Source organism: Barbus barbus (genome assembly GCF_936440315.1).
Source record: "Barbus barbus genome assembly, chromosome: 34".
Classification (NCBI taxonomy): domain Eukaryota; kingdom Metazoa; phylum Chordata; class Actinopteri; order Cypriniformes; family Cyprinidae; genus Barbus; species Barbus barbus.
This window is the reverse complement of record NC_136762.1, coordinates 15,136,381-15,160,861: the sequence shown is the minus strand read 5'-3', so window position 1 is coordinate 15,160,861 and position 24,481 is coordinate 15,136,381. Positions and strand designations below refer to the sequence as shown.

Below are 24,481 nucleotides of genomic sequence, written 5' to 3'. Positions count from 1 at the left end.
TGTCAGGGAAGGCAGCATTGTGGGGTACGGCGGTATGGGAAAATTGCCATCCATGTTGTTCTTTTCAATCGCGCACTGGTCGGGCGTGAGGCGGCGTGCATGCTCGCGGATCTCCGCCAGGGGTAGCAATCCGTTTCCGACTATTCCATTCAGTTCCGGACCCTGGCGGCGGAGAGTGGAATGACAAGGCGCAGTGGGATATGTTCCTGCATGGGTACCCATCACCCTCGTCACTTCAGGAAATCATTCAGAAACTATATAATTTCTCATCACCAACTCCCCACTGGCTCCAGGGGTGTTAGGTCACCCTTGGCTCACTAAGCACAATCCTAGGGTGGATTGGGGTCGCAACACCGTCTCCGCGTGGAGTGAGAATTGCTATGCCTCTTGTCTTGTGTCTGCTGGTTTTTCTGTCTCTTGTTCTTCGTTGCAGGATGAGAGGGTGAACCTGTCTAACATGCCCGAGGAGTACCGCGACTTGAAGGAAGTGTTCAGTAAGTCCAGGGCTGATTCTCTCCCTCCTCATCGTCCCTACGACTGTGCAGTAGATTTAGTACCAGTTATGTCTCCGCCTAAGGGTAGATTATACTCGCTTTCTGTTCCAGAGAGGGAGCCCATGGAGAAATACATTTCTGATTCTCTGGCAACCGGGATCATCCGCCCCTCTTCTTCTCCAGCGGGGGCAGGATTTTTCTTTGTCGCGAAGAAGGATGGCTCTCTGCGACCTTGTATTGACTACCGAGGTTTGAACAACATCACGGTAAAGAATACTTATCCTTTGCCGTTGATGTCTTCAGCGTTCGAGAGGTTGCAGGGAGCATCCGTCTTCACCAAATTAGATTTAAGAAACACTTATCATTTGGTCCGCATAAGAGAGGGGGATGAGTGAAAGGCCGCGTTTAATACTCCCAGAGGGCATTTTGAATATTTGGTTATGCCCTTTGGGCTTTCAAACTCCCCCGCGGTCTTCCAGGCACTTGTCAATGACGTGTTGAGAGATATGGTCGATCAGTTCATATATGTCTACCTGGATGACATATTGATATTTTCTTCTTCTCTCCAGGAACACATTCAGCATGTCAGGCAAGTACTCCGGAGGCTGTTAGAGAATGGGCTGTCAAGGTGGAGAAATGCGCGTTCCATGCACAGTCGGTTCCTTTTTTGGGTTTCATCATGTCGCCCGAGGGGTTTCGCATGGATCCTGACAAGGTTAAGGCTGTGGTAGATTGGCCAACCCCTGATTCCCGCAAGGCCCTGCAGAGGTTTCTTGGGTTCACTAATTTTTACCGGCGTTTTATTCGCAATTTCAGCCAACTAGCCTCTCCTTTGACTGCCTTGACCTCCACCAAGACGGCGTTCAGGTGGTCAGATGCAACCGAGGCTGCATTTACCAAACTTAGAAGCCGCTTCGTTTCGGCTCCCATTCTCCGGGCCCCTGATCCCACACGCCAGTTTGTGGTGGAGGTTGACGCATCAGAGGTGGGGGTAGGTGCAGTGTTATCCCAGCGTGCCACCTCGGATGACAAGATGCATCCATGTGCCTTCTTTTCCCACCGTTTGTCCTCTGCCGAACGCAATTACGACATCGGTAACAGAGAGTTGCTGGCCGTCAAGCTAGCGTTGGAGGAATGGCGTCATTGGTTAGAGGGTTCGGGGGTTCCTTTCATTGTCTGGACCGACCATAAGAATCTTGAATATATCCAGGCCGCTAAATGTTTTAACTCCAGGCAGGCTCGTTGGGCACTATTTTTCGGACATTTTGATTTTTCCATCTCCTATCGGCCAGGGTCTAAGTACGTAAAACCTGATGCTTTGTCACGCATTTTTGATTATTCGGACCGCCCGGTGTCTCCCGAGTGCATTGTACCCAAGAGATTGGTGATCTCTGCAGTCACTTGGGAGATTGAATCGAAGGTCTGCACGGCCTTAGAAGGGGTAACGCCTCCGCCCCAGATGTCCAGCGAGCCGTTTGTTTGTGCTGGAGAGGTTATGGTCCGACGTAGTCCGATGGGGTCATTGCTCCAACGTGGCTTGTCATCCAGGAATCGGGCACACCATTTTTCTGGTTAGACAATGAATCTGGTGGCGTGCCATGGCTCGTGACATCCGAGAATTTGTTTTGATCTCCGCCACCGGGATCTTGGCCGTTCTTTACATCCCTGCGTTACCTTTCCAGACGTACACTGTGCACCATTTATCACCTGACTGTTGTGACTCTAATGTGTGTTTTTCAATAAACCGTTATTGTTTTCCGCAGCTTGAATCCTTCCGTCTTTCATTGTGACAAATATAGTATTTTTATTTTAAAATTAAATTATTGTATGGTATAGTTGAGAAAACTTTCAACATTTTGAGGATCATATTCAAGTGCAAATTTCATAAAAAAAAAAAAGATTGATTTAGTTCAACTAAATATTTCGGTAACATTTACAATAAGGTGTAATAATTATTTCATGTATTAACTAATATGAACAAACAATGAACAATACATTTATTACAGTATTTATTCATCTTTGTTAGCATTAGTTAATAAAAATAAAATCATTCATTATTAGTTCATGTTAGCTCACCGTGCATTAACTAATGTTATCAAACACAATTTGCGATTTTAATAATGCATTAGTAAATGCTGAAATTAGCATTGACTAAGATTAAAAAACGCTGTAGAAGTATTGTTCATTCTTAGTTCATGTTAACTAATGTTGTTAACTAATATTAACTAATGAACCTTATTGTAAAGCGTTACCAATATTTCTATGTAGATATTACAAAGATATTACTAAACAGTCACCATTCAAACTTACTTACAGCCCTGAGGCTTCTCCATGGACAGAAAGGAAGAGCAAAGAAACTAAAAGGAGCCCTTTCCAAATACACAGTGCATTGAAAGCCATGATGAAGGCTGATCGTGCAGAACACACTATGAACAAAACTTTGGCCGTGTCTTTATTTCAAAAGCCACTCGTCCCAAACAAGATATTGAGAAATTATTTGCTTTCATCTTCAAATTAATGATTAATTTCTGGAGTTCCCTCAATTTGTTAATCCTAATAGCAGATCATTACTAAACCTGTCTTCCCAAATAAGTCCTTTGGGCCACTGTGCAAAGGTCTCAAGATATTGCTTAACTACTCCTTCTAACATCATGTACATTTTGAAAAAAAACCAAGAAATTAGAACCAGGTATCATCCAAGAATTATACATATATATTTGTTTATACTGTGAAATATAAACAATATAATATAAACATAGAAACATATGATAAAACATAAGATTGCATTCATATTTAGTTTGTGATATTGTTTCATCATCATGCATGTTGCAATCAGTGAAAAACCATGGTCACTGACCTGCTGGCCCTGTTTACACAGTACACTCACATATGTGTAAATCAATCTGACCAGAACTTTTCAACCATTTTTAAAATAAAACATCATCCATATCATGTAAAAAGTACAAACGTGGAGTCACGTGATGTGCTCATGAACCTAGTACTTGAGTAGAGCCTCTTTTTGCTGATTTTTTTTTGCTTTGTTTTAAGTTGTGTTCATTGGTGGTGCTTTACCTGATAGCATGTAGTCGTAAACAGCAGGAGTTGTCTCCGTTGGCTTCTCCGATTAAGAAGAAATCCAAGTCACCGAATTTAAGCGATATGATGGACAAGATGGTGAACACTGTTACACACTTTGAGGACATTCTAAGAACCGACGGCGATGCGGAACGAGTTCACTTCTCACATGTCAGTTGTTCAGTCGCTATGCTCTAAACTGGATCTTCTTACAGGGGAGATGAGAGAGCAAAAGAAAGTTGTCGCAGATCACGATAGACACGTTGCGGCGCTCTAGCAACAGGTTGTGGACTTACAGGATCGTAATAGGCGCAGCAATCTGCATCTGGTTGGATTGCCTGAAGGTTCCAAAAAGGACGACCCTATGGGCTTTTTGAAAAGATCGCTACCGACATGGCTCCCGTCTCTGGCGGCCAAAGACATTGAAGCGGACAAGCGCATCGCGTGTACACAAGGCTCTCCTCAGATCGCGCTAAACCAAGGGTTTTCATCTTTAAACTGCTGCGGTACATGGACAGAGAGCTCATTCTGCGGGGCGCCAGACTTCATGACCCGGTGAAAACTTCTTTCCAGATTTTTCTCCAGTCACCGCAAAAAGTAAAACTGCATTTGCGCCAATTAGGAAGGAGATGAGAGACGCTGACATCCAGAATTTTCTCCTTTATCCTGCAACGCTGAAAGTAATTCTTAATCAAGGTGAACCTAAAATGTTATATTCTCCAGAAGAAGCAAGAGTTTTTTTCAGATCCCTTTCATCCACCAACTCTCAGTGAACTTCAGCTGGACATTTGCTGCCTAATCGGAGAAGAGATGCTCTAAATGGTTTGGTGACTGTATCTTTCATTGTTCACTTTAATGTTCACTTCTTAATTCATAGTTCATTGTGCATACAGTATCGTTGACTGATTATGATATTTTATTTGTTTTAGTTGTATTCTTTATCTCTCTTTTCTTTCTATCTTTCTATCTTTTTTTCTTTCTTTTTCTTAAATAGAAATACTACCTAGTTAGTATGTGGGGGCCAAATGTGTCACGTGTTGGTTTCTGTTTAGTTCCTGTTTGTCCTTTTTTGGGTTTTCCTGTTCTTGTTTAGTTAATCATCGTTTATTATCTCCATCTGTTTTGCATTAATCATTGCTCATGTTCGCTCCTTTTGTTCCATTTCCTTTATAAGTCCTCAGTTCTGTCCTTTTCTTTGTCTCAGTTTAATGTTAATAAATGGATTTACGTGCGTTGATGTTACTTCGTTCTCCTGATCGTTTGTTCTTTTAAGTCTACAACCACAATCCATAATAAAATGTTGGTGCTACAGTAATGTGCAGGGTTTTGTTGACACCACGGACCATATTAAGGGGTGCTTGCAGATCAAGGTTTGTTCTTAGTTTGATCTGCCATAGTTCATGGGAATGTGCTTGTTTTTTTGAATGGTAACTGGGAGGGTGGGGGGTGGTTTAATGGTAGACTCGACTGGTTTTATTTTCAAACTTGTATTTTGTCTTATGCAGTAATTCTGTTTGATACCTATGACTGACCTTAATATATTAATGGGCTAAATGGCCCTCACAAACATACAGGTTTTCTGGATTTCTTGAGAAAGATTGATATAGTGTTAGTTCAAGAAACCCATTTGAAAGAGGATATACACAGGTGTAATAAGTTTTATGAAGTGGTATCTCACTCATCTTTGGATACTAAAACCAAGGGTGTCTTAATATTGGTCCGGAGGACTTTAAATATTACTATTTTAGATAAAGGTTGTGATACAGATGGTAGAATAACACATATAAAAACAATAGCGGAGAATAGGAATATTGTATATCTCTCAGTTTATCCCCCTTGTACTCCTGACCCTACTTTTTTCTCTGTTTTGTCAACCAATCTCTTGAAGTTTTCAGATTTTGAAATTGTATTGGGTCCAGATATGAATTCTGTAATGTCGCATATTCTAGATAGATCTGGACCAAAGGAATCACACTCTCAAGCTTTGTGTTCTGACAAATTTCAGCAGTGTAACCTCATCCTCGTTGGTGGATAGTTGACGTTTATTAAACCCTTCTGCTAAGTCTTTCACTTTCTTTTCTGCTACTCATAAATCCTATTCGCAAATTGGCTATATTTTCATTTCTATTTATTTATCTTCAGCTGTTCGTGATGCCGATATCTGTTCCTTATCTCTGTCAGATCATGATGGAAATTTGTGCAGATTATCTTTGATCCCTCGGCCATTTCATGCCACTAGATGGCGATTTAACCCTAAATTTTTCCAGGATGAAAATTTTTGCAGTCAATTCAGAAATAAATTTGCTGAGTTTATTGAAATTAACCAAGGTTCAGTGGATATATATGGAATACTCATCATCATATTTCTTTGTTTGGTGATGATATCTTATTGTTTTTGGAGAAGCCGTCACATTCTATTCCTCGTGTATTGAATTTATTTGACCATTTTGGATCTCTCTCTGGGTTTAAAATGAATTGGAGTAAGTCATGTTTACTTCCCCTCAATTTTAAAATGTATTCCATGTCCCTTTCTATATCTATTCCATTGGTTCAAGTCTTTAAGTACTTGGGGATAGATGTTTCTCCTTCCCTGCAGGAAATCGTTTTAAAAAACTATAATGGTATTCTAGCCAAAGTATCCTCAGATTTGGAAAATTGGTCTCGTCTTCCTACTTCTTTTCAGGCCCGTATATCGGTGATTAAAATTAATGTTCTCCTACGTATTAATTTATTTTCTTCCATGATTCCTCTCGCTCCACTGGTTGGCTACTGGAATAAACTAGATGCATGTGTTTCACGGTATATATGGGATGGGAAACGTCCTCGTATTAAACTGACTACCTTACAATGATGTAGATTATATGGAGGTCTGTCTTTCCCTAATTTTAGACTGTATGCTCAAGCCTTTTCCCTCCGCCCTTTAGCAGTTTGGTTTGATCCTGACGCTTCTGTGTCTTGGAGAGCAATTGAGGAATCTATTGTTTATCCGTATAAATTGAAGCATCTTGTTTTTTCGGGAGTTCTGCTTAGGCAGTGTAAATCTCGGTTTGGTCCCATTGTAACCCATCTCCTCTCCACATGGAGGGATGTTGAAAGATGTTCACAACTAGTTACAAAATGGAATAGGCATTCACCTATTTTTCACAATAATAACCTTTTGTCAGGCAGTACTCCATTTCATTGTCTGCAATGGACTCGTAATAAAGTAAACACTCTGGGAGATATGATGATAGTGGTTTAAAATCTTTCCAGAATCGTAAAACTCAATGTAATCTGCCAGGCACCTCCTTTTTTATGTATTTGTGCATTAGATCGGCCCTACGGGCATATGGGGTGCCTTGGAATCCCCCTCCTCTGCTTCAGTCATCTATCTCTTTCTTCTTGAGCATTCATACAAACCTTTATCTATTACAACTGTTTGGGCTAAGGATCTTAATGAGGATGTGCATGTTTTATTTTCCGATCAGGTATGGGGTCTGTTTAAATTGTCTTCTAAAAACCCTAATCACCAAATAATTCATTGGAAATTGCTGCATAGGGTTTACTTGACTCCAATGAAAAGTTTTTATATGAATCTGTCGTCTTCTCATATAATCTCTGTTCCCAAGGAGTTTTAGGCACATTTTTGCATTTTTTCATGAATGAGTTTTGGAACTTCATCTTGTCCGTCCAACAAAGATCTTTACTGTTAGCTGCTCTCACAGCATCAAAAAAAATTGCTAGTCAACCGTTGGAATCCTCCTCACACAATAGACAGAAGAACCTGGACTGTGTATTTGTTGGACATTATCTCAATGAACTCTCTACTTTTCGCATACATGGATCTAACGTGAAAACTGTAAATTCATGGCTTTTAATGTTGTGTCTTCTTTTCTAAAATCTTTGTAAAAATTATTTTATTGTTATTTGTTTATCTATTAATATGAATTAATATGTGTTTATTACTATTATTTATGTTATTATTTTTATTTTTTATTTTAAGTCTACCAAGGGGTGGGATGGGTTGGGGTGGGTTTTAAATTTGTACAGCTGATTTTTGTTTTGTACTACTGTTCCACAAAATAAAACTCAATAAACAGTTGTTAAAAAAAATAAAAAGTACAAACGTGCATTTTAAAGGGGTCATATGATTTCTTGTTTTCCCTTTCGTTATTGTGTTCTGTAGCTGGTTGTGCATGTATAAGATCTGCAGAGTTACAAAGCTCAAAGTCTCCCACAAAAGGATTTATTCTATCTAAGGGCCTGTTTACACCTGGTCACTTCATGCGTTTTCTCTGATCGGATATCTAACTGATTTGTTAAAACGTTTTCATTTGGCCACATGTGTCTTCGCAAAACTGACATAAATCCGTTCTTCAATTCTGGCGCCATATGCAAATTTAACATTCACGTCAATGAAAGCAATACATATGCACTGCATTTTATTAATTATCAGCTAATTTCAATATCAGAGACCGCGGCATCAGCACTGCAAAGATAGGTTAGTCTCACTACTTAATGAAGATGATTGTGTGTTGAGCATCTGCAACTTACTTTCAGTTTCATTCGTGGCAGTGTGCGTCGGCTTGCTGAAGAGATACTCAGCTACTCATCCGCAGTGATGCTTGTTGCATTAGCTCAGTCATATCTGACTATAACATGCCATATAGCCTATAAAACGCTCTCACACGTATATTATCTTAATATTTTGGGAGGAGTAAAATCAGCATATGTGGTTTCAACAGCCAGATGCATTTACACTTGTCCTGTTTCGTCTGGAATGCGACCCAGACCACCTCCTGAAGTGGTTTGAGCGATCAGATTTATATCCGTCCAATGCATTTCAGAGGGCATTTACACCTGGTCTTTTCAGAAAAAAAACGCATGAAGTGACCAGGTGTAAACAGCCCCTAAAAGAGAAGGCTGATCTAGACCAGGCTGAAACGCCTCATTCAAACACGTCCCCACATGTCTACATCACAATGTGGAAATATTTGCATAATGATGCGCAAATGTGCACGCAAAGAAAGAAGGCGTGGTTTCAGTAACTGCAGTAGCCTAGTGTTGATGCAGCCATGTCAGGGAGACGCTGTGTGTTTCTATGCGAAAGCAAAAGCACTTTATTTGGCCTTCCGAAAGTAGATGCAATTAGGAATCATTGGTTAAGATTTGTTTACAACAGAACAGCACAACCCAAGTGTTCAAATTTGTGCAATGCATTTTATGGACAACAGTTATGTGAACCTAGGAGAGTACAAGGCTGGCTGTCAATTCCGACTTTGCTATGACAATCTGAATCAGCGACTGTAAGTATGTTTTGCTATTATGTATTTGGTATTGACTGTTCAAATGTAGAGTTTTGCGCAGTGTAGCGTAACGCGTTGTGTGTGTGTGTGAGAGAGAGAGAGACAGAGATAGAGAGAGACAGGGTCACATCACAGTGGAGTCAGCTGTCTAAACCGTGGCTTGTGTACTGCAAATACATGAGCGTCATCACTGTGTCTGTCACGCCAGTCTGTTTCCCTCTCAGGCTTGAACTGACAGTAAAACTAAGGACATTATTAACTGTCTTTATATTTACTTTGAAAGCTCGTGATCATGGTAAGGGGCGTTACATTTCCGACGCGTGTTTGTGGTGTTCGGCCAATCACAATGCACTGTGTCAGCTGGCCAATCAGAGCAGACTGCACTTGTCGGAAGGAGGGGCTTTGTAGAAAATTATGTGTTTGAGAGAGGCGCGGGATAGAGGAACCAATTAACTAAAACTAAAAAAACTAACTAAAAAAAAATAAATATTGAAAATTTACAGGCCATCAAGATGTAGATGAGTTTGTAACTTCATTGGAACTGATTTGGAGAAATTTAGCATTACATCACATGCTCACCAATGGATCTTCTGCAGTGAATGGGTGCCGTCAGAATGAGAGTCCAAACAATAATCCAGAAGTGACTCCAGCACTTTTGGTTAGGGCTGGAGGTTGTGAGGTGGTTCACTTGAATCCAATTCCATATACTCTATATCCTAAAAGATACAAAATTAATTTTATGCATTTTCATTTTGAAAAATATACATTTACATCAAATTTATACATTATTGCATGTTCTTTTCATTTTTTGACTGTGCTTTTTTAAAATTAGGAACACAAGCACTCCTAAAAAGAAAAGTAAGTGTATAGCCCTGCATTTACAAAGAAAATCTAATAGAAATGTGCAGAAAATATGCTTGACAGATAATGACAACTAGTTGAACCAATTTGCATTTAATGACTTGTGCATAACTGATCCAAAGCATTACCAATTTGTTCAAAAAGATGAGAAATTGCTTTTCTGATTTGTACACGTGAATAGATGATGTGGAGGTTAAACAAGTAGTTCTGAGAATTTCAATTATGATCTGAGAAATGTATCAAAGTGAATATCTCTGATAGTTCCATTTATAATTCATGATGTTTTAGCACATGTAAAAGGCACACTGATGCACTGTGGTAAGGGAAGGCTGTGGTTTTCGCTGAAAATAACATTTTTTATGATTAAAAAAAAATAAAGGGTGATATATTGTAGGCTGTTAGATGCTAGTAATAATAATTAAAAAAAATATATATTTTTTTTTTTATTCTGAGTAATAGTTTCCTTGTTGTATTATGTAATTGTCTTCATCTGAAATGCATTAAACCCCTCAGCTCACACACAAGTTAATGCTATAAGAGCTTGCAAAAGCACTTTACCATTGATTTTTCTCATTTGAACCCTGCCCACAACATTAGATGTTTCTCACAATTTCAAATAGCTAGGCTAATAGAAGGATTATTCACACAAAACTCAAATATATTGAAGTAACAATCATCAAAGGTAAGAGCTTTTGAATTGTTTTCTGTCATGAATGTTTTACAGTCTTCAGACTGCTGATCCTGTCAACCTGTTAACTAACTGTATAATAGCTCAAATCGTAGATGCCAGTTTCAGTACACGCTTCAGTTCTTCCGCAGACCGCCCCGTTTCAACGGTGTGTTAATGTCCACTGTGCGGGAGCGGAATGCCTCAGTTCTCCGAGAGGAGATACACAGTCTTCTTGCAAAGCGTGGTGTAGAGGCAGTACCCCTCACAGACCGCGAGGGCGGCTTCTACAGTCGTTATTTTCTGGTGCCAAAGAAAGATGGCGGACTCCGCCCAATCTTGGAGCTGAGACCGCTGAATAGCGCGCTTTCAAAGCGCTCGTTCAAAATGATTACGCTGAGACAAATCCTCTCACATATCAGGCCGGGAGATCGGTTTATCTCCGTGGATTTAAAGGATGCTTATTTTCACATTCAGCCCCCCACCACAGGCGCTTCCTGAGATTTGCATTCGAGGGGATAGCGTACCAATTCACGGTCCTTCCCTTCGTCTTATCCCTGGCCCCTCGTACGTTTACGAAATGCGTGGACGCTGCTCTCTCTCCTCTGAAGCAGAGCGGAATGCGCATCCTGAACTATCTCGATGAGTGGCTAGTCTTAGTCCAATCAGAGAGCGCGCTGCTCAGCGACAAACTCAGACTCCTCGCTCATATTCAGAGCTTAGGGCTGACTGTAAATATGCAAAAAAGCATGCTGGTACCGAGCCAGAACATCTCCTTTTTAGGAGTGGAGTTGAACTCAATCAATATGTTACCGCGTTTGTCAGAGGAACGCTCACAAAAACTGATCAGCTCTCTCAAAGTCTTCAAACTAGGGCGTTCTTCCCCGCTAAAATGCTTTCAGAGGACGCTCGGCCAGATGGCTGCTGCTTCGACAGTGTGCAGTCTAGGGCTCCTACATATACGACCGCTTCAGCTCTGGCTAAAGAGCCGGGTGCCACAGAATGCATGGCGCACGGGCACCTTGCGCATCACAGTGACGCGCGACTGTTTGCACACACTGACCCCTTGGCGCAATATGACTCTGTATCGCCGGGGTGTTCGTATTGGCCAATCAGGCCGATCAGTAGAAAGAATGTTACGACAGATGCATCGAGCATGGGCTGGGGAGCCGTATGCGATGGCAGACCAGCCTTCGGGACATGGTCAGAAACGGAGAAGTCATGGCACATAAACTGTCTGGAGCTCCGTGCTGTACACCTAGCGCTCAAGTGCTTTCTCCCAGACATTCTTCACCGTCACGTTCTCATCAGGACGGACAGCATGACAGTGGTAGCGTTTATAAATCACCAAGGCGGCGTGAGCTCGCGACCACTGCTGCGGCTGGCGAGAGACCTCCTTCTGTGGGCAGATCGACACCTCCTCTCCATCCGTGCAGTACATATCCCCGGATGCCTGAACTATGGCGCAGATTTACTGTCGAGGGGCAGGGTAATCCACGGGGAGTGGAGATTACACCCTTTGACAGTCAAAATGATTTGGAGTGTATTCGGCAGGGCGGAGGTGGATCTCTTCACATCAGCGGAGAACACTCACTGCCCGCTGTTTTATTCACTGATACACTCTCCCCTGGGAGTGGATGCACTAGCTCACAGCTGGCCGAAAGTACGCAAGTATGCCTTTCCTCCAGTGAAACTTCTGCCTCGCGTGCTTTGCAAAATCAGAGAGGAAAATTAATCTGTTCTGTTAGTGGCACCGAAATGGCCCAATCAGCCGTGGTTCCCAGAACTGGTGGAGATGCTGGTAGCCCCCCCGTGGACTATCCCACTGAAGAGAGACTTTCTCTCTCAAGCACAAGGAACGATATGGCACCCAAATCCATGGAGCCTTCATGTCTGGTCGTTCGACGGAGCTTGCCAGTAACAGATGCACTTCCTCAGCGTGTGCTGAACACTATCTCTGAGGCTAGGGCTCCTTCCACGAGGTGTCTTTACGCACATAAATGGAGATTTTTTTCAAGTTGGTAAGTATCGCGGGGCGAAAACTCAATCAACTGCCTGATACCAATAATTCTTGCCTTCCTCCAAGAGCGATTTGATAGTGGTCGTATGCCATCCACATTGAAAGTGTATGGGCCTGCTTCAACAGCCTTTCACACGCACGTCGAAAATCGCTCGATCGGCAGAAATGAACTGATCATACTTGCTCCATTAAAAGGAGCAAGAAGGCTGAACCCCCCTCGCCCTTCTACTCTACCCACTTGGGACTTGGCGCTTGTGCTTGACGCTCTCACGGGACCCCGGTTCGAGCCCATACAATCAGCAAACTTGCGAGCGCTCTCTCTCAAGACAGCGCTCCTGCTCACGCTGGCCTCTGTTAAGCGAGTTGGAGACCTGCAGGTGCTTTCAATTGACGACTCGTGTATTGAATTCGGGCCAGGTGATTGCAGACTCACCTTGAAGCCTAGAAAAGGATATGTGCCTAAAGTGCTTTCGACTCCATTTAAAGCGCAGGTCATAACACTATCTGCTTTCCGCCCCGAAACACCCTCCGGGACGAAGCCGCTTAATACACTGCTGTGCCCTGTACGTGCGGTGCGCACTTATATCGAGGGCTCTAGACAGTTCAGACTCTCGGAGCAGTTATGTTTTGATGGACGCACAAAAGGACTGCCTGTGTCCAAGCAAAGGCTGTCACACTGGATCGTCGACGCAATTGCTTTGGCTTACAGCTCTAAGGGCGTGGAATGTCCGATAGGGGTTCGGGCCCACTCAACCCGTGGACTCGCGTCATCCTGGGCCTGGGCAAATGGCATGTCTATTCAGGGCATTTGTATGGCGGCAGGCTGGTCGTCACCCAGCACTTTCGTGAGGTTTTATAACCTAGATGTGTCGTCGCTTGTCTCGCAAGTGCTGTCAGTGCAAGCAGCGCACGCGCCTACTCAGCCTCAGCTATGATCTGTGTATCAGTGGTTTCGACTGGGTCGTATACACCCTGTATTGACGCACCACCAATTCAGTGCGGTCCCTAACAGTTTATCACAATGTTTTGATATAGTTCAAGCTGTCTTTTAGGACTTGATTACCATCATACTCTGCTTACTGAGCACCGCTACGGCCGAGCATCATAATAACACATGATTTCATTGAAATTAAACAAATTCAACTAATCTATGAAAGCGCCGAGGCCGCCGCCATTTCACATTCTCACCGGAGTTAACTCCACCCCTGGTGTGACCCCTCCCTGACTTTTACATGGTTTCGACTAGGTCCTGTAGACCTGAGCTGTGTTTACTAAGAGCACCAATATCATTGCCGCTCTCATTACGCCTCCGAATAGGAAACTTGACGTGCTTACTGCTTAGTCGAGCCAGGCTCCATCGCTGTGACACGGCGGGATTTTATACGTTCCCATAGCAATGTAGAGTGACCGAATTGAAGGGGAACGCTCTCGGTTACTCACGTAACCTCGGTTCCCCGAAATGAGGGAACGAGACTCTTATTGTCGTGTCACCGAGCTCAGGATCTTAGAATGCAAGTTGCTTCAGTCAAAGATTCTGAATGGATGACGTACAAGCACTGCCTTATATAGAGTGGGATTCCTGCTCATATTTCGCGGCTTGAACGCCGTTGGCCAGTTTCACTGGCATGATTCAATAAGACTTCCGTAGTATTCGAGAAAAAGGTATTTCCCATAGCAATGTCTCGTTCCCTCATTTCGGGGAACCGAGGTTACGTGAGTAACCGAGAGCGTTTTCATCAGACATACATTTGACACTCAGATTTGGACTCCAACAAACGTACTCCCTACATAACGTTATTAGTCAGCTCTCCCGCCATGAGATCGTACCCAGGACGCTCCACTATTCAACCGGAACGAAACGGCTTTATAAAAAGTCATGTTTGTTTTATAAGAATTAAGCAGCTTAAAGTTGCTTAATTCAAATGTATTTAACCCCTAATTAATCCCAAAAGAAGGCGAATTATTAAAGTTACAGAAAATGATGCATACTTATTTATTATTTATTTTTATTTTTTTACAACTATCCCAAAAAGTTCACGTTCCAACTTCTGTAAAACCCTGTGATGATAGATACTACTGCGGCTAAAGTGGCAATGCACAGTGACGTCTTATTGGAGTCGAGTCTGTGCGCATGCGCACAAACTAACCGCTCCGGTTGCTCCTGTTGTGAACAAGACGGCACAACAGTAAACGGTGAGATATAAGTGAATTCACCAATTTCTTTTGCTTATTTAAACACCAACTTTATAATGGCTATATGTATATGCAAGTGATTTATTCGTGTACGCGGCGCATTTAAAACGTATTTATTTATTTATTTTTTTGTCTGAGCTTGCCAGATAGCACTGGTAGCTAGCTAGCTATCCTTTCAATTATGAATCAAATATAATCTCCATTTTCATGGATTATAAATCATTTTGTATGCACAATTTATTTATCCTTGTGCATCTAATATAATATTTATTTATTTTAAAATATTTACCGTGTAATACACATTCATATTGTTAATGTAAGGAGTGACTCCTGTTGGCCAGTACTGTTAATAGCGGTTATTATGTGTATTTTATTAAGTACACACTCACATTTTCACAAGTATTTTCCTGCTAACGTTTATATTGTTGGTTTCCTCTGTTGGATCTAGTACAGGTTTGATCAAGCAACTGGGAGTGAAGGCACATTTTACCCGTTACACACTGACTGTGGATATGAAAGGGTTTGTAGCAAATAACTAAATATTCAAACTATACAATTTGTAATACCACCATTTTAACTACATATTCAACAGTGTAAAATGTGTTTTTAGACAACAGAAAAGTTCTGAACCTGATGTCAATGTTTCAGTCATCGAAGAAGGTATTATAAAATTAAGCACGATGCAGTAATGCAAGTTTTAGTTTTAAATAAGTTTTGAGAATTGATGTGTGTGTGTTTTCTCTCTCTCTCTCTCTCTCTCTCTCTCTCAGGGGCAGTTGCTACTGCAGAGGACCCATCAGCAATCACAACTATTCAGTCTGCTTCGACGTTCTCGTCGGAGCAGCCGATTAAATACCTCTTCAAGACCGAGGGAGCTGGGGGGCAGGTAGGGGAGCTGTACCCTCCCTCAGGGCAGGTAGGAGATGGGGAGGAAGGGTTACATTCAAACCTGAGTGAGAACTTAGGCCCAGTTTACACCTGGTGATGACAATGGAGAACAATTTCACAATGTTATTTATTGCTGTCCATTCCAGACAGATGTTAATACCAGGTTTAAACCAGCCTACATTGTTGCCATAGAGTGTTCTTTCTGATGACGACTCAAGAAAGATTTAGCAGTCATCTCTTTTTTTTTCACTTTAGGTAGCTTCTACAGACAAGTGTAAGATTGAATTGCATAACATAACTTATCCTCTTAATTTTCCTCAGGTTACATATCGCGTAATCCAAGTCGCAGATGGGCAGCTGGAAGCTCAAACTGATGGTGCAACAGCTGTTAGTGTAGTGACTGGGTTTCCTGCTACAACACAGCCTGTTACGCAGGTGGAAAATTGCTTCACCTCACATAGATGAATAGAATTTAACCTAAATACATTTACATAATTATTATTATTTAAACGTGTTTTTCAGGCTGTTTTCTCTCAGTCAGAATGCTTGGAGGGCGATGGCACAGAAACCCATTACACATATTACCCTGCTACTATCTCAGACGCAGCGGCCGGCACAATGGTGACTGGTGTTCAGGCCTCAGATGCTCTGCTTAGTCAAAGTGCTCCTGCAGGTACATCATCAAACCTTTTTTAGCATAAATGATGCATTTCAATTAGGGGTGTAACGGTACAGGTATCGTGTATCGAACGGTTCACGGGCAGTTCCAATTGGAAGTGATCATCCCTATCACTTGGAGTGGGGACTTTGGAGTGATCAGGGCACGTGCATGTCATTATGTAGTCTTTTGGAATGCACTTGGTGAAGGGAGCGTAATTTCCTCATTATCTTCTGCTGGGATGTTCCCGTGACAACGCAGCACGGTGTGCCTCAGCAGATGTCGCTGTTTAAATGTCAAATGTCTTTTTGTTGTTGTTAGCATAACTGTTGCAAATAAACATACATTTTATACTTTCAAAAGTTTTAAAAATATGCTATATAATATATAAAAAATAATATACAGTCATGGCCAAAAATATCGGCACCCTTGGCAAATATGATCAAAGGAGGCTGTGAAAATTAATCTGTATTGTTAATCCTTTTGATCTTTTATTTAAAAAATTCACAAAAATCTAACCTTTCATTGGATATTAAGAATTTAAAATTATCATTATGAATTAAATGTTTTTCTCTAATACACATTGGCCACAATTAACGGCACCCTTTTATCCAATCCTTTTTGAAACCTCGATTTGCCAGTTTAACAGCTCTAAATTTTCTCCTATAATCCCTGATGAAGTTAGAGAACACCTGACAAGAGATCAGAGACCATTCCTTCATCCAGAATCACTCCAGATCCTTCAGATTCACAGCTCCATGTTGGTGCTTCTTCTCTTCAGTTCACCTCACTCATTTTCTACAGGGTTCAGGTCAGAGGACTGGAATGGCCATAGCAGAAGCTTGGTTTTGTGCTTAGTGACCCACTTTTGTGTTGTTTTTGAGGTTTGTGTTTGAATTATTGTCCAGTTGGAAGATCCAAACATGGCCCATTATAAGACTTCTAACAGAGTCAGTCACTTTTTTTTATTTTTTGGTATTTGATAGAATCCATGATGCCTTGTGTCTAAACAAGAGGCACAGGACCTCCAGCAGAAATATAGGCCCACAACATCAAACATACTGCAGTATATTTCATTGTACACATCGGGTACTTTTTATCGCTGTGTTCACCTAACCCAACTTGAGTGTTTGCTGCTAAAAAGCTGATTTTTTTAGTTTCATCTGACCATAAGAAGCCAGTCCCATTTGAAGTTCCAGTCGTATCTGACAATTGAATATGCTGGAGATTGTTTTTGGATGAGTGAGGAGAATTTTTCTTGAAACCCTCCCGAACAACATGTGGTGATGTAGGTGCTGTTTGACTTTTTTTTTTTTTTAAGGTTTTCTGACCCCGAGATTAAACTATTTTCTGCAATTATCCGGCTGTGGTTCTTGGAGAGTCTTTAGCCACTCAAACTCTCCTTCTCACCATGCATTAGGAGGATATAGACACATGTCCTCTTCCAGGCAGTTTTGTTACATTTTATGTTGATTGGAAATTCATAATTAGTCAAGTCACCTTTATTTATATAGCGCTTTTAACAATACGGATTGTTTCAAAGCACTTAACAGTATCAAATTGGAGGATAGAGTGTCAGTAATGTATAGAAATAAGATTAAACACTCAATTTTCAGTTAAGGCATTTCTTTATGGAATTCAGAGATGTCACCGTCTAGCTCAGTTTAGTTTAAATAGTATCTGTGAAATCAAATTGACGATAATCACTGGAAATTAAGTGTCGCCAACTGAGCAAGCCAGAGGCGACAGCGGCAAGGAACCATAACTCCCTCTGTGACAGAATAGAGAAAAAAACCTTGGGAGAAACCTTTAACGGATTTGAATAATAGAAGTGTATTAGTGTGTTATGTGTAAGCCAGGTTAAAGAAATGTGTCTTTATTCTAGATTTAAACTGACAGAGTGTGTCTGCCTCCCAAACAGTGTTAGGTAGATTGTTCCAGAGTTTAGGTGCTAAATAGGAAAAGGATCTGCCGCCCGCAGTCGATTTTGATATTCTAGGTATTATCAAACGGCCAGAGTTTTGAGAGCGCAGCGGACGTGGAGCACTATAATGTGATAAGAGCTCGCTCAGGTACTGAGGAGCTAAGCCATTTAGGGCTTTATAAGTAGTTAACAATATTTTAAAATTTATACAATGTTTGATAGGGAGCCAGTGCAGTGTTCACCAGGCTAATATGGTCATACTTCCTGGTTCTAGTAAGAACTCTAGCTTCTGCATTTTGGACCAGCTGTAGTTTGTTGATCAAGTGTGCAGAACAACCACCCAATAAAGCATTACAATAGTCTAACCTTGAGGTCATAAACGCATGAATTAGCATTTCTGCATTTGACGTTGAGAGCATAGGTCGCAATTTAGATATGTTTTTGTGATGGAAAAGCGCAGTTTTACAGATGCTAGAAACATGGCTTTCAAATGAAAGGTTTCTATCAAACAGCACACCTAGGTTCCTAACTGATGAAGAAGAAATGACAGAGCTGCCGTCAAGTGTTAGATAGTGTTCTAGGTTATTACATGTGGGGTTTTTAGGTCCGATAATTAACACCTCTGTTTTTTTCAGAATTTAGCAGTAAGAAGTTACTCGTCATCCAGTTTTTTTTATATCGACTATGCATTCCGTTAGTTTCTCAATTTGGTGTGTTTCACCAGGCCGCGAAGAAATAAAGAGCTGAGTATCATCAGCATAACATTGAAAGCTAACACCATGTCTCCTGATAATATCTCCCAAGGGTAACATGTAAAACGTGAAAAGTAAAGGCCCTAGTACTGAGCCTTGAGGTACTCCATACTGCACTTGTGATCGATATGATACCTCTTCATTCACTGCTACGAATTCATGGCAGTCAGATAAGTATGATTTGGCACTTCCACTAATGCCAACAAAGTGTTCTAGTCTATTCAAAAGAATGTTGTGGTCGATAGTGTCGAACGCAGCGCTAAGATCCAGTAGCACTAATAAAGAGATACAACCACAATCAGATGATAGAAGCAGGTCATTTGTAACTCTTAATGAGAGCAGTCTCAGTACTATGATACGGTCTAAATCCTGACTGGAATTCCTCACATATACCATTTTTCTCTAAGAAGGAATATAGTTGTGAGGATACTACCTTTTCTAGTATCTTTGACAGAAAACAGAGATTTGTGATCTGTCTGTAATTAACTAGGTCTTTGGGGTAAAGTTGTGTTTTTTTTAATGAGAGGCTTAATTACAGCCAATTTGAAGGTTTTGGGGACATATCCTAATGACAATGATGAATTAATAATAGCCAAAAGAGGATCTATGACTTCTGGAAGCAGCTCTTTTAGTAGTTTAGATGGAATAGGGTCTAACATGCAGGTTGTTGGTTTAGATGATTTAACAAGTTTATACAATTCTTCCTCTCCTATAATAGAGAATGAGTGGAATTGTCCCTCAGGGGATCTATAGTGCACTATCTGATGCGATACTGTAGCTGACGGCTGCATGATTACAATTTTATCTCTGATAGTATCGATCTTGGAAGTAAAGTAGTTCATAAAGTCATTACTGCTGTGCTCTTGGGGAATGCCAACACCTGTTGATGCTTTATTTTTCATTAATTTAGTGACTGTATTGAATAAATACCGGGGGTTATGTTTGTTTTCTTCTAGAAGAGACGAAAAGTAATCAGATCTAGCAGTTTTTAAGGATTTTCTGTAGGATAGGGTACTTTCCCGCCAAGCTATACGAAATACCTCTAGTTTTGTTTTCCTCCAGCTGCGCTCCATTTTCCGGGCTGCTCTCTTTAGGGTGCGAGTGTGCTGATGGAGTTTTGGGGTGATCACTTCCATTTGGAACTGCCCATGAACCGTTCGATACACGATATGCATACCATTACACCTCTAATTTCAATTGATATTATGTACATGAATACACAACAGTGCATCACTTCTGTTGCAAAACAGCCTGGGTTTTTGTTTATTTGTTTTTTTGCTTTTGTTTTAGGTCAGTTGTATGTTATGATGTCCCCGCAGGAGGTCCTTACTGGAGCCAACCAGAGGTCTATTGCACCTCGTACACAACCTTACAATGCGTAATGTTGCTTCTTCTAGCCTCGTTTAATACATTTATCTTTTCAGTTATTGCTGTTTTGCTTTCTTTATTTGCATTCTTATTTTAGTAACCACGATGAGTAATAAGAAATTAATTAAAAATAATGAACTCAATTTGTTATTTTGATGTCAGTATAAGTATGCCATAAGTCTATTTTATATTAAATTGTAAAAACTGCCAGTCAGAAGTATGGAATAATTAAAAATTGGATGTTTTTGAACAAATTCCCTTATGCTCAACAAGGCTGCATTTAATTGATTAAACTGCTATTACTAGTGTAATATATTTTAAAATGCTAGTTATTCCTGTGATGGCAAAGCTGAATTTTCAGCATCATTACTCCAGTCTTCAGTGTCACATGATCCTTCAGAAATCATTCCAAGGTGCTGATTTGCTGCTCTTGAAACATTTCTTATTATCAATGATGAAAATAGTTGTGCTGCTTAATTTTTATTTTTTAAACCGTGATAACATGACCATTCAAAGCTTTGAGGTAAGATAGATAAAATAAAATTATATAAAAAAGAACAAAAATTCAGTAAGGATGCATCAAATTGATCAAAAGTGACCGTAAACACATTTATAACATTACCAAAGATTTCTGTTTCAGATAAATGCTTTGAATATTCTGTTCATCTAAGAATCTTTAAAAAAATCTATCCCGATTTTCACAAAAATATTAAGGACCATTATTAATAGAGTACCAATAGTAATTGATAAGTGAGCACCAAATCAGCATATTAGAATGATTTCTGAAGGATCATGTGACATTGAGGACTGGAGTAGTGGTTGCTGAAAATTATTTTAAATTGTAATAATATTATAAAATAGTACTTTTCTTTCTGTAATTTTAATCAAATAAATGCAGCTCTGTGAGCATAAGTGGCTTCTTTCAAAACAGAATTTAAAAAAATCTTAATTAAAATGTTTGACCTGTAGTGTACAATGTATTTAAATGAGCTGTTTACTGAACATCTGAATTAACAGATTAGCGTAGGAACAAAATGAACCCAAGGAACAAAATCATTTGTTGTAACATACTTTATAAATATTTGCAGTAAGACAGAGGGGCCAAGGACTTCAAGAGATGATAAAAGGCGAGCTCAGCACAATGAAGGTAACTGAAAAATAATTGAAAATGACTTGCGATTAGTTGTGGAAGTTATATGCAAGTGATTATTTCCAAACCACTTTACAGTTGAGCGAAGACGTAGAGACAAAATTAACAACTGGATTGTTCAACTCTCCAAAACAATTCCAGACTGCACCATTGATTCCACTAAAACTGGACAGGTATTTGTTAGTTTTGTGAATATAGATGTAGCAGCTGGAAGTACTGGATTATATCTAATTTTGCTGTTGTGTGTGTTACAGAGTAAGGGTGGGATCCTATCAAAGGCCTGTGATTACATTCAGGAGCTGCGACAAAGTAATAGCCGGTTAGGAGATGAACTGAACAGCCTTGAGAGGTTGAAGATGGATAACCAGCTTTTACGGCAAGAGGTATATTACTGGTTGCACCAATAAGGGATAACTTTAATTATCTAGATTAAATTAATATAATAATTTAGGTCTATATAATTCACTTTCTCTTGAATCATTATTTTGATTTCTCATTGATTTTGTCATGATGTTTTTTTTAAAGGTGGAAGATTGGAAATCTAAGAATCAGATTTTGAGGAGCCAGCTCCGGCAGCATGGCATAGTTGCAGCAGCGAGTGCAGATCCCCAGTGAAGAGTTCAAAGCATGTTGGAGTTTTGGAAATTTAGAGCGAACATCATTCAGTGCAGAAGACTCGATTTTCTGATGTTTTTAAACAGCCTTGAACAACGCAGGACTTACATAATGCAGTATTCAACAAACTGGTGACGATTCTCCATTGGGATCTTGCCTTTTGTACATATTTTATTTTTTATTTTTGTGTCCCTCATACTTTTGTGTAATTTAGCATTCTTTTTTATGTACCAGAACAGGTCAGAGAAATTTGTTTATTTTGTACTGTTACTTCTAAACTTTGTGGAAATGTTAAATCTTTGTGTTATTAATGCATTTTCAAATATTTCATACTTTTGAAGTTCAGGTTTTTCAGCTTAATTTGTCCGAATAATGAGCATGTCAAATAACTGCCTGTTAATTGACAATTCACAACATGGTCATAGTAGATTTCACTATGCAGAGTACTGAAATAAATAACACATTTTCCCATTACGCTATTCTCTAGATTCTGAACTGAATCTGTTGAACATCACAGCATCCACAAGTGTGTTGTTATATTATAATAGATTTTTCAGATGCCAAATATTAAGTATTTAAGAGAAATATACAAACAATCTCCCATTCCTGGAGATATTATTTTCTATTTTTGTTTGATAGCAAATATCAGGCAACTGAAAACACTCAAGACTGAAAAATAAAGGCTCATGCAGCACTGCAGGGACCTGCCTTTTAGACCTTCCTTTATAAGCATGAACATTGTGGCAAGCCAATTGAATATTTATTCCTTAAAACTAACGTCTATTTTTACTAATTAGTAGTATCTCTTCTAGGTATCCTAGTACCTATTAAGTAGACATGATGATTTAGATACTAGTGTATATTTCGCTTGATACATATAAATTAGCCATTCTGCCCAATCAGTATTACTCATTAAAAGCAATCAAAACTAGAGAAATTTTAACTATTACTAGTGACATTTGAGATCAAGATTATACTTTATTTTGATGGTCCCATAAAGGCCTCTATATTTCAAACGAAATCAAAGAATGAACCAATATGACGTAATTTCGAACAAAATAATTTCATTTCAGCAGTTCGATATAGCTTACAGCTTATCGGGGCCTTAAGTAACATTGCACCTACTAGTGGCGGCTGCTGGTCTTTCAAAGAGGGGAAGCTCATTTTTGGCCTACATCATAAAAATTGTCAATTTATTTATACGTAAATTCTGCCATCGTGTGCAGTTTGCTAGCTGGCTAGTTCACTGCCTGGCCTACTGTATGAATGAATAAATGAACAAACGATGTAAAAAACATATTAAACTCGATGGAGGAAATGTGGGAATTAGGTTAAACTGAAACAAGGAATGTGGTGTATAATTGTGTGTGAAATGTATAATGAAAATTGGCCAGCAAATTCGCCAAGCAAATATTCTATTCAAATTATCAAGAAATAGTTGCAGCAGTTTGTCTTTTGACTACACTTGCAAAGTCCACTATGGGACTGAGCTCGAATCAATGTTGCCAACTTCTTTCGATGGAAAGTAGCTGAAGCCAGTTTGAAAAGTCGCTAAATGTCGCCAGATGACGTCATGCGCTAATTAGCATATCAATGACGTCATCGCGCCATATTGCCTTTTACATTTGTTTGTCTCTCTGTGCTCATACTGTATTTTGATGTAGCCAAATTCTCAATAAAACTGTTTTCCTTTATATATTTTACTGTTTATGTTGTCAGTAAACGGGATAAATATGAAATAGTGACTGAAACGCAGCCCTTTAAGAATACATAACCAGCTCTCCCTTCCAAGAAGTTAGTCTGCACAAAAATCCTAATTTATAATCGAGCCGTCGTCTGATGAAATCAAATATTACACACAAGGTAAGACAATTCCTGTGCTGTGGTTTCGGCTATAAATAAGATGCATGTAAAATTAGAGAAACAACATAATATCTATTTGAACTGAACGCGCTGCTCCTCTCAGCCGCTCACTGAACAGAGAAAGAGGTGCGTGCGCGCTCACCTCACGCCGTTGAGGCAGTACCAGTGATCACAGAGACTCGCTAAGGTTTGTCGCTAGTCACTTTTGGGGAAAAAGGTCGCTAGGGTGGTCTGAAAAGTCGCTAAGTTGGCAACACTGGCTCGAATAGCTTCAGCATCAGCGACTTCTTATAGGACACAATCGCTGTCAATCAAAAGGAGATGCAGTCTTTCGACAGACCCTCCAATCATCACGCAGAAGCCCGGAGTCCAGCCCCGCCCACTCCTCCAATCACCCCCAGAGACGCTGAGCGTCCGGGGGCGGGACATAATCGCAACATTTATCCAATGACCGTCTAGTTTTGAAGCACTGAAAAAAACTGTTCAAAGCAGCCCCATAGAAGTCAATGGACGCTGGGCTTCAACAGGGAAATACACTGTGATGCTACGGGAATATATGAGAAGGAAATCGAGTCACCTGCTATATGTAGCTGATTCTGAACTAACTCGTCTTCGAGATGAACGTGTTCTAACGCATTTTTAATCAATAAAATGTTAACACAATAGTA

At 40.2% G+C, this 24,481-nt stretch overlaps 1 protein-coding gene across 10 annotated transcripts; it reads left to right on the top strand.

The window, feature by feature from the left end:
- The first annotated feature begins 14,521 nt into the window (after nucleotides 1-14,521).
- On the top strand, nucleotides 14,522-23,650 carry LOC306853838 (upstream stimulatory factor 1-like). 10 transcript variants are annotated; one of them, XM_079391481.1, is made up of 11 exons: nucleotides 14,522-14,595; nucleotides 15,049-15,115; nucleotides 15,206-15,255; nucleotides 15,366-15,481; nucleotides 15,805-15,918; nucleotides 16,021-16,156; nucleotides 20,108-20,162; nucleotides 21,274-21,332; nucleotides 21,414-21,508; nucleotides 21,590-21,718; nucleotides 21,861-23,638. In XM_079391481.1, the coding sequence occupies exons 2-11, from the start codon at nucleotides 15,108-15,110 to the stop codon at nucleotides 21,948-21,950; spliced, it is 852 nt and encodes a 283-aa protein (XP_079247607.1). In that variant the 5' UTR covers nucleotides 14,522-14,595; nucleotides 15,049-15,107; the 3' UTR covers nucleotides 21,951-23,638. The 10 variants fall into 10 exon arrangements, with proteins under 10 accessions (XP_079247607.1, XP_079247614.1, XP_079247610.1 ...); XM_079391488.1 differs by having other exon boundaries at nucleotides 16,006-16,156; XM_079391484.1 differs by having other exon boundaries at nucleotides 15,366-15,511; nucleotides 16,006-16,156.
- The last annotated feature ends 831 nt before the right edge of the window (nucleotides 23,651-24,481 follow it).

Bases quoted from the DNA above. Each gene is read 5' to 3' on its own strand.
- LOC306853838 (XM_079391480.1), top strand. The intron at 15,919-16,005 runs GTGGAAAATTGC...CGTGTTTTTCAG, and splicing joins CAACACAGCCTGTTACGCAG to GCTGTTTTCTCTCAGTCAGA. The intron at 20,196-21,273 runs GTAATGTTGCTT...AAATATTTGCAG, and splicing joins CGTACACAACCTTACAATGC to TAAGACAGAGGGGCCAAGGA.